We start from the raw sequence: 12,723 nt of genomic DNA on the forward strand, positions 1-12,723 counted from the left end.
AGAGAGTGTCAGGGGATGGAAGAGGCCTTGAAAGCTCATCCAGTCCAACCCCCCCTGCCAGAGCAGGCTCACCTATACCATATTACACAGGAACATGTGCAGGCAGGTTTTGAATATCTCCAGAGGAGGACACTCCACAACCCCCCTGGGCAGCCTGTGCCAGTGCTCTGTCACCCTCACAGGGAAAAAATTCTCCTCATGTTTATGTGAAACTACCTGTGCCTCAGCTTCTACCCATTGCCCCTTGTCCTGTCCCTGGGCAGCACCGAAAAGTGCCTGGTTCCATCCTCCTGGCACTTGGCCCTTACGTATTTATAAACATTGGTGAGGTCACCCCTCAGTCTCCTCCAGGCTAAAGAGTCCCAGCTCCCTCAGGCTCATGGGGCCTCAACCACCTCCCCGGGCAACCCATTCCAGCCTCTCACCACTCTCATGCTTAACAACTTCCTCCTCACATCCAGCCTGACTCTCCCCACCTCCAGCTTTGCTCCATTCCCCCCAGTCCTGGCGCTCCCTGACAGCCTCAAAGTCCCTCCCCAGCTTTTTTTGTAGGCTCCCTTCAGATCCTGGAAGGCCACAGAAAGGTCACCTGGGAGCCTCCTCTTCTCCAGACTGAACAGCCCCAACTCTTTCTGGGGGCTGTGAGCTGTGATGTTCTGATAGTGTCCTCATGTTGAGTGTTCAGGAACAGTATGAGAAGCATAGGGAAACTTTTTCTTCTGGCTTTGAAATTAGAAAGTGTTGGAGGTCGGAGACCGGTGCGGCGAGAGATCGGGGCACTGAGAGTCGACTCTGTGGCTTCTGCGCAGCAGTGCAATTTATTAGGGCGATACAGCGACCTTTATAGCCCCCAAAGGGGGTGTAGACAACTGACTTAGTTCAAGATTGGTACAAGTGGAGGGTACAGATTGGCTCCAGGTTAAGTGTAAGGCAGAGATAGGTTAACTTACAGTAAACACCTTAAGGATCCCACCCAGGGGGGGTGGCCAGAGTCAGCCCCCTGGGCCGTGCCCACCTCAGAGGCGGGCAGATTCCACCCCCTGACAGCTGTGCGTGGGTTGCTCATTGTTGCAGGCTCAGGCCCCTGGGAGCCTCAAGGCTCCAAGGACACTTCTCATCACAGGGTCTGATGTTTACCTTTCATGCTCCGCTGCGGGAGGAAGCTTCCCACAAGAAAGAGCAGGTTTTATGCCAGCTTCTGCTCTGAGTGAACACTAGGCTTATGCTGTGTAGTTGTTGCTAACGTCTGTTGAGTACATTTCCTGAGATGGAGGAAAACCACTCACCTCTGTGCCTGTCTTTTGTAGTGGTCACGGCATGCAACATGGCAGGCGCTGCCATGTATGAGCTGGTGCGAGTGGGCCACAGCGAGCTGGTGGGGGAGATTATCCGGCTGGAAGGTGATTTGGCAACTGTCCAGGTGTATGAAGAAACGTGTATCCTTTTCACTGATCCCTCTGCACCTGCCAGGCTGCACAGTCCAGAGCATAGTGGTGAAGAAAGCTGACTGGGTCCAGCGCTTGGTGCTTCACTGCCAGGCAGCACATGGGTTCGGCATGCCTTTGTACATTCTGATGGCTTTGAGGTAAATGATATCTTGGAGGCTGCTACTGAGGAGGCTACTTTGGATTTTTTCTTTTTTTTTTAATGAAAGTCAAATAATATATACATTAGAATTTAAGTTAATTTTAATTTCACTATTATAGCTCTTTGTTGACAAGTTGTTTGACAAATGTCAACCAGTAATGGCAAAACTACCAAAGCAGTACCTCTTGCATTCTTTTCTTTGCTTTTGAGTACTGCTTGTCTAACACTTAGCTAGGAAATGGAAAGTGAGCATTTTGCCAGATGTAATAGTGTACATTTTTGCTTCTCGTGTGGCTTACATAGTCTTAGTCTAGCTAGGATAGAGCATGTATTCTAAGATAGACTTAAAATGTATTTTCTAGTACACATGCATGAGAGAATGTCACAAGTCATAAAACTTGACAGCTTGAAGCCAGATCTTTTCTTTCCTCATATTCCTTTAAAATTAGGAATTGGCTCTGTGTATCTATAGAGGCTATATAAAAAACTGTGCTGGTTCCCAAAGGTTTGCTCTGAGGAGCCAGATGGTAAACTGGTGACTAGACACTATCTAATAATTCATAGAATCAGCCAGGTTGGAAGAGACCTCCAAGATGATCCAGTCCAACTTAGCACCCAGCCCTAGCCAATCAACCAGACCATGGCACTAAGGGCCTCAGCCAGGCTTTGCTTCAACACAGCGACTCCTCCACCTCCCTGGGCAGCCCATTCCAATGCCAATCACTCTCTCTGACAACAACTTCCTCCTAACATCCAGCCTAGACCTCCCCTGGTACAATGTGAGGCTGTGTCCCCTTGTTCGGTTGCTGGATGCCTGGCAGCAGAGCCCAACCCCCTCCCCGGCTACAGCCTCATCATTTCAGCCATCACGATTGTAGTGTCTGTTGGCCATGGAACAAATCTGACTATAGTTACTGCTGAGGACTGTCTCATAGGTCTCTTTGAAGTTAGCTTGCAGAGGATCTTGCAGAGGATTTTGGAGTTGTTCTGTGTTCTGGCAGGGCCTTTTGCCAAACTATTGCCTCTTCACAGAGAAGTCCACTGTGCATCTCTGGAGCTTATATAGTGCATAGACTGGAGAACTTGATACCAGCAAGGGTAGCCTTGGACTACCTCCCTGTAAAATTATACTGCTGTCAAAAAAGGCTGTGCAAGGCTCAAGGTCAAAAGTTATGTTCTCTTAACATTTTGAAGTGAAAAAATACAGATTTAGTAATATTTTCCAAACTTAACAACCAAACCTGTTTTCTGGGCTTAAAGGTTTAAGAATGCTTTGTCATCCTGGTGGCTGGCACTGCGGTAAACTCATCTACACATCTAGCCTGCACTAATGATGGTGTAGCAGAATATTCCCCCCCTACTTTGCTTCCCTGGAGGATGAACAACTTTGCTTCAGCCATTTCAGATTGAGTTTAGGACAAACCCTGCATGATTCTCAAGTGATGTGTAATATAGTAATTAAAATACTACCCTAAGATCAGAGGGATGGTTTAAGATTATGGTGTTGTGAATATGATGCCTTCTGCCATGCTTCTTTCCCTTTCTCTGGCTGAAACTTTCCTCAGCGCATCTGTAGCTGGTGTCTCTGTAGGAGATCCTGTACTCCGTACTGGCAAACCACTGTCCGTGGAACTGGGGCCTGGCATAATGGGAGCTATTTTTGATGGTATCCAGAGGCCTCTCTCAGACATCAGCACTCTGACCAAAAGTATCTATATCCCTAGAGGTGTCAACGTGTCAGCTCTGAGCCGAGATGTCAAATGGGACTTCACACCTTCCAAAAATCTGCGGGTAGGTCCTGGCACACCTACGTTCAGCTCTTACTCCACTGCCCCTAGCACTTAGGGCTGAAGTAGAACGCCAAGACTGTGACTTCTGGGAGCTATGGTTAATGTGAAAAGGGATGCTAGGAGATGCTGAGAGAGACTGGATTAGGATCACTGCCCCTTACTCAGCGTGACCTTCTGTGTGTTGCTGCGGCGTTATGAGAGACTTGGTAAGTGTTGATGTAGTTCCAAAGCCGTGAGGAAGCTGGTGGAGTTGCACTAAGCATTAACAGGAGCAGGTGTTACCTCACAAAAAGGACTGCAGCACACATTTCATAAATGAAAATAGCTTCAGAGCTGGAAAATGTCACTGCTTCAGACCTTGGTGTCATCTTCTTTCCAACCCTGAAGTTTAGCATCTGCTGTCCTTTCTTTACTTAACATGCTAAGCTGTGAGGAAAATTCCTTGCATTGGCCAGTAATTGCTACTGTCTAGGCCTTGGAAGATGCCTGAACCCAGATAGTGTTGCTTGCAATGTGCTGTTAGTGTAATGAGGTATGTAAAAGGGCTGCTCTGCTCTGACAATGAATTCATGAAGGGAACAGTCAGTGCTAGGTGTAACAGCTACAGTTATTTTACCCAGTTCTTTTTTCTTTCTTTTAATTCTCACTTATGACTAATAGATCTCTTCTGATTTTAGGTTGGAAGCCACATCACTGGTGGAGATATTTATGGTGTGGTGAATGAAAACTCCCTTATCAAGCACAAAATCATGCTGCCCCCACGGAACAGGGGCACAGTTACATACATTGCTCCACCCGGAAACTATGACACTTCAGTAAGTCCCCTAAACAGCTGGTATGTTCCATGTCCCTTTCATAACGTCGATGTGCTCCATGATGCCAACTAGAAGGTGTTTCATGCAACAAGATGTCTGGGTTCATGATCCTTTCTGCTACCCTGCCTGCTGGGGTGACATGATTATCTTGTGCAGCTACTTTCTATCTACATGGTTTCCCAGTGACACTTCAGTGTGACTTCTGTGGTCATCTCTGGTACCTTATAAATATGTAAAATTTGGTTTCTTTTCAAAAGTGTGTTCTTAATTGAAGCTTCATCTTGCACTTTTCCACACATGGCACTCCAGTAGCATTGTAAATAGGGGAAGAACCTTCCTTGTGAAGATGATAGCATGTTGAGGTGGTAGTATCTAAGACCTAGCTGTGCAGAGTAGTCAAGAAGAGAATTTGCCTGCTGGTCCCAGTGTGCAGCTATTGCTTACTTCATATATCTGGTGCTGTCTCTTAGGATGTTGTCTTGGAGCTGGAGTTTGAAGGTGTGAAGGAGAAGTTCACTATGGTCCAGGTCTGGCCTGTACGCCAAGTTCGCCCTGTTACGGAGAAGTTACCAGCCAATCATCCTTTGTTAACTGGCCAGCGTGTCCTGGACGCTCTCTTCCCGTAAGTGCTACCTTTTATTTTCAAGTAAACAAGAAATCTCTCTTTTGGGGAAAGCAGAGGGAGGAAGCCTCAAGCTTTCATTATGTATTGCAGCATAATCTCAAAAAATCTTCAGCAGAATTCTTCAGGTTTCTTCATTTGACAGGAGAACCTACTAGTGGAAAAAGGAAGATAGGTAATTAATCTAGACAGCAGTAAAGCATAAAGTTAACACATCCAAGCTTAGTAGCTCCATTTGAACAGATAAGATCCCTTTCTATGGTCTTGATAGTGTATAATCTCCAATGATTTGGGGGTCAGCACTTGGGAAAACTCTTGCACTTAACTGCAACACAAAGTGCTCATTTAAACAGCTAATGTCCAAGACCGAATTTAGTCCTAAAAAGGATGTAAAAGACGTAATTTTGATCCTAAAAAATTGCAGTGCCTGTTCTTACAATGCACAGCTGTTCTTTTCTTAGCATTTGCATTCCAGCAGTGCTTCCAGCTGTGAAAACCTCACAGATTCAAGCCTGAAAGTCTAGCTGTTGTACCAGCATAACTCATGTACTTCAAGGGCAATAGATGAAAAGAATAGCTTGTTCCCTCAGTTTCTAGGTTTAATGAAATACCTCTGTGCTTCTCACCCAGAACACTGAGTTTGACTCCTGTTGCTCTGCTTTTAAATCAAAAGATGTTTTTTAAAAAACATACTGTAAAGTGGGAGGGAGCTGGCTTTGAGTTCCTTGCAAATCAGAGTCCTCTTTTCTTTATTCAGGTGTGTACAAGGGGGTACCACAGCGATTCCTGGGGCATTTGGTTGTGGGAAGACTGTGATCTCACAGTCTCTTTCAAAATACTCCAACAGTGATGTCATCATTTATGTAGGCTGTGGAGAACGTGGAAATGAAATGTCTGAAGTCCTAAGAGATTTCCCTGAGGTTAGTATGGAGAATTCATGGGCAGTAACCCTGTTTGGGGAGAATTGCTACTGTAATGTTATTGTAACTGAATAAAACACAGTATTGGTAGAGGGATTTGAAGTGATCTCCTTGCCTTCCTGCTTTGTAGTAGCAGAAGACTCTTGGGTCATTCAAGAGATATTTCAGTGCCTCCTCCACAAACATTTGGTTACTTTTTGGGTGTACTTTCTAAGTAGTTTAAAATAAAGCTAAGATGAGAAAATGGATAGAATGAGTGTAACTTAGCACAGTTTTAAGCACCTGACCTTTGACTGGTAATGCCTCCAACTTTTCTGACTTAACTGTGCATAATACAATTAGTAGGTATTAGTTTGACTGTTAGGCTTTGGAATACCTTCTGCAGGAAGCAGAGAATTACTGGTTTGAAAAATAAAAGATGCAGCAGGTTTACCAATTCTTCTGCCTGTTGTTATGTGTTAGTTGTGGAACAGTCTTCAGTAAAATACAGGAAAGAAGCCAACAATTAGGTTGAAACTCTACTGTCAGTAATAAGGTTGGGTATGTTGATTGATTACAAGGTGAGAGAGGCAAGCTGAGGCTGCCATGAAAAACAAAACTAAATCTCAGGATATTTGGAAGTGGAATTCTACACTGATGTCAGAATGTACATTCTGTTGGTCAAGTGCTTGTGAGTCTTCACCAGGGTTATGTGTATGATTTTATGTCCTGTTGTCAAATATGAACTTGGATCAGTGTAGATGGAGGAATAAAATTCTCTTATTCCAAGTGGATAGGGAGCTAAAATTTTTTGGGTCTTTGTGGCTAATAACTTGAGATGGCTGATTCCTGCTGCAGTGGATTGGTCACTACTCATTTGAATGGGATCTGTACCACTTGCAGAAGATGGGGCTGAGGCACATAAGCTAAAGAGTTGAGGTGTGCAGTCTGGAAGGCAAATCAGCATAGTATCCTAAAGTCTTGAATCTAGTCTCTGCTCTTGGTAAAGTAGCTGTGAGGAGAGTATCCTGATTCAGGGCAGCTAAAAACCAAACAACAAAAACCCACACAATAAAAACACAAAATAAAATCTTGCTACTCTTACTTTGTTTTTTTCCTTTTCTTGCATTTTAGTTAACAATGGAAGTTGATGGCAAGGTAGAAAGTATCATGAAGAGAACAGCTCTGGTAGCAAACACCTCCAACATGCCTGTGGCAGCCAGAGAAGCCTCTATCTATACTGGTAAGATTTAGAGGAGGATGGAGAAGGCTGTGTGTGTGTAGAGAAAGCTGCCAAGCCCTAGCATTTTGCATTCCTGAGATGGTCAGTATTAAGAAACTTGCTCAATTTCAGAAGTCAGCCCTTTTGGGCCTTGCCTGCACAAAGTCCTAGTGTCTCTCCAGATCTGGCTATTGAGTAAATTGTGCTTATAAAATGGGCTTTACTGCAGCAGCTCCCATGTATTCTTTCTCCTTCTGTTAGTTCCGTAAGCATTTGTCTGTCAGTAGCTCTTTGCTCACAAGTACAGGCATGTCATGAGCAGGAATCATGGAATCACAGAACGTTAAGGGGATCTCCTGAGATCATCTTATCCACCCCACTGCCAAAGCAGGATCACCTGGGGCAGGCTGCGCAGGGACACATCCAGGGGTTTTTTGAACGTCTGCAGAGCAGGAGATTCCACAGCCTCTCTGACTGGCCTGTCCCATGGTTCCAGCACCCTCACAGTAAAGAAGTTTTTCCTCACGTTGAGGTGGAACTTGCAGTATTCCAGCTTACACCTCTTGCTCCTTATCCGTGCCTACTGGTCACCACTGAAAAGAGACTGTCACCTACACCCGGCAGTGGGTGTGGATTGCAGCACAGGAGGTTCTGCCTCAACACAAGGGGGAACTTCTTTGCTGGAAGGGTCCCAGAGCACTGGCACAGGCTGCCCAGAGAGGCTGTGGGGTCTGCTTCTGTGGAGCCTTTCCAGGCCTGTCTGGATGTGTTCCTCTGTGTTAGATAGGATTGTCCTGCTCTGGCAGGGGGTTGGACTGGATGCTCTCCTTGGGTCTCTTCCAACCCCTGACATCCTGTGAGCTGTGACCTTCATCTGAACACGCACCTCTCGGGTATTTATGGATGTTGATAAGATTCGCTCAGCCTTCTCTTCAAAGAATTAAACAGCCCCAGCTGTCTCAGTCTTTCTTCATAGCAGAGATAGTAAAATTCCTTAACCATCCTCATAGCTTTCCATTGGATTCACTTCAATAGATCACTGTTTCTCTTGAACTGGGGAGCCTAAAACCGGTCACAGTATTCCAGGTGTGTTCTCACCAGGGCAGAAGGGGAGTAGAATAATACTCTCTGAGTTGGCAAGCTAGTCCTTTTTCCCTTGCAAGTCTCTTTGAGGTTTTCAATTTATATTTATTTTGATGAGAAGTCATATAATTAAGACAAAACATGACAATTTCTCACTGTTGTATTTTGGTAGTTTGAAAGGGGGGGGAGACATTTTGGAGGAGGAAGAGGCTTTGTTCATGGGTTCTGTGAGGGGAAAAAGCAGCATCAGTGACATTGCTGTGTGTCTTCAAAGAAATTCTTGGGAATTTAAGATAAGCTGGTGTGGGTCTGTGATGGTTTGGGTTTACCTGCCCCCTGCACTTAAGAAATCACCCAGACTAGACTCAGCTGAGCTGGAGATTGGAATCATAGATTCATTCAGGGCTGGAAGGGACAACAAGGAGCAGCCAGTTCCAACCCCCTGCCATGCCCAGGGACACCCTACCCTAGAGCAGGCTGCACACAGCCTCTGCCAGCCTGGCCTCAAACACCTCCAGCCAGGGGGCCTCAACCACCTCTCTGGGCAGCCCACTCCAGCCTCTCACCGCTCTCCTGCTCAACAACTTCCTCCTCACAGCCACTCTGACTCTCCCCACCTCCAGCTTTGCTCCATTCCCCCCAGTCCTGTCACTCCCTGACAGCCTCAAAAGTCCCTCCCCAGCTTTTTTGGAGGCCCATTTCAGATCCTCGAAGGCCACAAATTAAGACTGAAGGTTTCTATGTACAGCTTAGCACAATGCCCAAGCAGGTGTTTACAATCTGTGCAGCTAGAGACAGACACAGACAAGTGAAAAAGTGATACAGAAGCACAGCAGCCCTCCCAGAAACCAGAGTCCCCAGCAGGGGCTCCCAACCACCCTGCCACCTCCCCTCCACCTTACCCCAGACTTTGCTTTACATTCAAGGTGAGTTTGGAGAATTGGCCAGGGGGGTTAGGAAACAGAGGAATTAGTTACACAGACAGCAGGTTAGGGTGAGAAGGGAGGCAGCCAGAGGCAGAGAGCAGCTCTGTTATCTGTGTTTGTGTTCCTGTTCTTTCCCATCTCAGCAAGCCTATGAGTACAGCAGACTCACCACTGCTTCCTCTCACCAAAATATCCCAACTAGGCTCAAACCAGCACAGGTTCATAACCAAAAATAGGGAGAGTGAGAATAAATAAACCAAAATGACAGCAAGGATATGATCCAGCAGGAGGATGGAGTAACTCAGAGCTTGGATTTCCTTCCAAATCTGAACTTTAAATAATCTGGTGTATTTGTGTGACACCGTGCAGGCACTGACTTCCTTTCTGAGCTGTATCCTGCAGCACACGTCTCTCTCTGTTGCAGGCATCACCTTGTCTGAGTATTTCCGGGACATGGGCTACCATGTCAGCATGATGGCAGACTCCACTTCCCGATGGGCTGAGGCCCTCAGAGAGATTTCAGGGCGGCTGGCTGAAATGCCAGCTGGTGAGTAGTCGTCTTCTCCGTCCCGACTTGTAAATGCATCTCTTCAACTCTTGAGTTTTGGGCTCAGTCTCTGTGTGTTGGTGTCTGCAGACAGTGGTTATCCAGCCTACCTTGGTGCCCGTCTGGCCTCTTTCTATGAGCGAGCTGGCAGAGTGAAGTGCCTGGGAAATCCTGAGAGGGAAGGCAGCGTCAGCATTGTTGGAGCGTGAGTGTCGCCTTTCTTTGCACTGGCTGCAGCTCTTCCCCTCTCTTTGTGTGTGTCAGGTACCAGTTCTTCACATGCAAAAGTCTTGTTGCTCTGTGCAGCCATGGGCTACAAACGCGAATGAGTAGGTAGCTATTTACATCTCTGTTCACCCACAACTGCCGCTAAATCCTGCATGAGGGCAGAGAGAATGAATGTGGACAGGTTGTTCTGGGATCTGTGGAATCACAGGTTGAGCAAATTGCAGCAGCAGTCCGAGCAAATGGTTCAGAGAAGAATGTGGTTAAAGCTGACAAGTGTGCTGAAACCAAGTCCAGGAGGAAAGAATCATAGAATCGGTCAGGGTTGGAAGGGATTACAGGGCCACAACGATGCTGAGAGGGCTGCAGCAGCTCTGCTGTGAGCACAGACTGAAAGAGTTGGGGCTGTGCAGGCTGGAGCAGAGGAGGCTCCCAGGTGACCTTCTTGTGGCCTGCCAGGATCTGGAGTGGGCTACAAAAAAAGCTGGGGAGGGACTTTTGAGGCTGTCAGGGAGTGCCAGGATTGGGGGGGAATGGAGCAAAGTTGGAGGTGGGAAGAGTCAGAGTGGCTGTGAGGAGGAAGTTGTTGAGCAGGAGAGTGGTGAGAGGCTGGAGTGGGTTGCCCAGGTAGGTGGTTGAGGCCCCCTGGCTGGAGGTGTTTGAGGCCAGGCTGGCTGAGGCTGTGTGCAGCCTGCTCTAGGGTAGGGGGGCAGGGGGGTTGGAACTGGCTGATCCTTATGGTCCCTTCCAACCCTGACTGATTCTGTGATTCATATGTTCAGTCTTTCAGTTTAAGCTGTGGAATCAATTCTGATAAATTTTTCTTATCTCTTCCTGCTCAGTGTCTCACCTCCAGGTGGTGACTTCTCTGATCCTGTCACATCTGCTACTCTGGGCATTGTTCAGGTATGTTCCTTCATGTTGTAGCTCATCACAGGCTCACAGGATGTCAGGAGCTGGAAGGGACCCAAGGAGATCATCCAGTCCAACCCCCTGCCAGAGCAGGACAATCTTATCTAACACAGAGCACAGAGGAACACATCCAGACAGGCCTGGAAAGGCTCCACAGAAGCAGACCCCACAGCCTCTCTGGGCAGCCTGTGCCAGTGCTCTGGGACCCTTCCAGCAAAGAAGTTCCCCCTTGTGTTGAGGCAGAACCTCCTGTGCTGCAGCTTACACCCATTGCTGCTTGTCCTATGCCAGGGAGCAGTGAGCAGAGCCTGTCCCCCCCTCCTGGCAGCCCTCAGATACTGATAAACGTTGATCAAATCCCCTCTCAGTCTTCTCTTCTCCAGACTAAGCAGCCCCAGGGCCCTCAGCCTCTCCTCATCAGCCATGCCCTCCAGTCCCCTCATCATCCTCATAGCCCTCTGCTGGACCCTCTCCAGCAGATCCCTGTCCCTCTGAAACTGGGGAGCCCAAAACTGAAGGCAGTATCCAAGATGAGGTCTCAGCAGGGCAGAGTAGAGGGAGAGGAGAACCTCCCTTGATCTGCTGGACACACTGCTCTTAACACAGCCCAGGCTCCCATTGGCCTTCTTGGCCACAAGGGCACATTGCTGTGCCATGGGGAACTTGTTAGCCACCAGCACCCCCAGGGCCCTCTGCACAGGGCTGCTCTCCAGCAGATCACCTCCCAGCCTGTACTGCTGCAGTTTGTTATTGCTCCCCAGAAGGAAGAATCACAGAATCAGCCAGGTTAGAAAGACCTCCAAGCTCATCCAGCGCAACCTAGCACCCATCCCTGGCCAATCAACCAGACCATGGCACTAAGTGCCCCAGCCAGGCTTGGCTTCAACACCTCCAGGCACAGCAACTCCACCACCTCCCTGGGCAGCCTATTCCAATGCCAATCACTCTCTCTGACAACAGCTTCCTCCTAACATCCATCCCAGACCTGCCCTGGCACAACTTGAGACCGTGTCCCCTTGTTCTGTTGCTGTCTTGTAGGCCCTCTCTCAGGCTTCTACCTGTGATGGCCTTTGCCATGTTACTCAAACTTTCTGTGTTGGGATTTGGTTGGGTTTTTTTAATTGCCTTCAGTTATTTTGCTTTCTTTTTGATTTGGAACACTTGGTGATCTTTCTGTCTCCTGACAGGTGTTCTGGGGGCTGGATAAGAAGCTGGCGCAACGGAAGCACTTCCCCTCTGTCAACTGGCTGATAAGTTACAGCAAATATACACGTGCCCTGGATGAGTACTATGACAAGCATTTTACTGAGTTTGTCCCTCTCAGGACAAAGGCCAAAGAAATCCTACAGGAGGAAGAGGACCTTGCTGAGATTGTACAGCTTGTGGGGAAGGTGAGTAATGAGCTAGTGTCAGTGAGTCATCCTGTGGGGGGACACAGTCTCAAGTTGTGCCAGGAGATGTATAGGCTGAATATTGGGAAGAAGTTCTGCCCAGGGAGGTGGTGGAGTCCCCATCCCTGGAGGTGTTTAAGAGGAGGCTGGATGAGGCACTTAGTGCCATGGTTTAGTTAACTAGAAGGGTTAGGTGATAGGTTGGACTCGATGATCTTAGAGATCTTTTCCAACCTGGTTGATTCTGTGAAGTATTGAAGGTAAAAAGTAATTTACCTCTTTGTGTAGGAAGATGATGTTTTGCCATACCTCATAGGAGAGCTGTCTGCCTATCTCTGTCTGGAAGTTTCCTTCCAATTTTTGTCATCAGAAAGACTCAAAGTAGACTTACTGATTGTTTGGCCCATCCTAATTTGGGAATAAAATTGGCTGTTCTGTAGCAGGGAGTGAGAATCAGCCAAAAGACATAATTCTGTTGAAAGCCACCTTAAGAGGGTAGGAGAAAAGCAGGTACTGAAAGATAATGGTTCTTGGCCAGGATGTACTATGTCCTCATGGACTTGAGTACAGAACTAACAATGCACCGTACTTTTTCAGGCTTCCTTGGCAGAAACAGACAAAATTACCTTGGAGGTTGCCAAGCTGATAAAAGATGACTTCTTGCAACAGAATGGTTATACACCTTATGACAGGTATGATCTGAC

At 47.3% G+C, this 12,723-nt stretch overlaps 1 protein-coding gene across 6 annotated transcripts in view; it reads left to right on the forward strand.

Annotated features, from left to right (window-relative positions):
* Positions 1–12,723, forward strand: part of ATP6V1A (ATPase H+ transporting V1 subunit A) — a 35,445-nt gene that overhangs the window by 15,164 nt on the left and 7,558 nt on the right. For all 6 annotated transcript variants that reach the window (XM_064142961.1, XM_064142963.1, XM_064142964.1 and 3 more), the window contains exons 3-13: positions 1,308–1,436; positions 3,164–3,378; positions 4,055–4,192; positions 4,663–4,814; positions 5,572–5,734; positions 6,848–6,956; positions 9,369–9,491; positions 9,582–9,696; positions 10,559–10,622; positions 11,816–12,019; positions 12,617–12,711. In XM_064142961.1, coding sequence (XP_063999031.1) covers positions 1,308–1,436; positions 3,164–3,378; positions 4,055–4,192; positions 4,663–4,814; positions 5,572–5,734; positions 6,848–6,956; positions 9,369–9,491; positions 9,582–9,696; positions 10,559–10,622; positions 11,816–12,019; positions 12,617–12,711 — 1,507 coding nt within the window. The remainder of the gene's footprint in view (positions 1–1,307; positions 1,437–3,163; positions 3,379–4,054; positions 4,193–4,662; positions 4,815–5,571; positions 5,735–6,847; positions 6,957–9,368; positions 9,492–9,581; positions 9,697–10,558; positions 10,623–11,815; positions 12,020–12,616; positions 12,712–12,723) is intronic.

This window comes from Pogoniulus pusillus, chromosome 5, assembly GCF_015220805.1.
Source record: "Pogoniulus pusillus isolate bPogPus1 chromosome 5, bPogPus1.pri, whole genome shotgun sequence".
NCBI lineage: Eukaryota > Metazoa > Chordata > Aves > Piciformes > Lybiidae > Pogoniulus > Pogoniulus pusillus.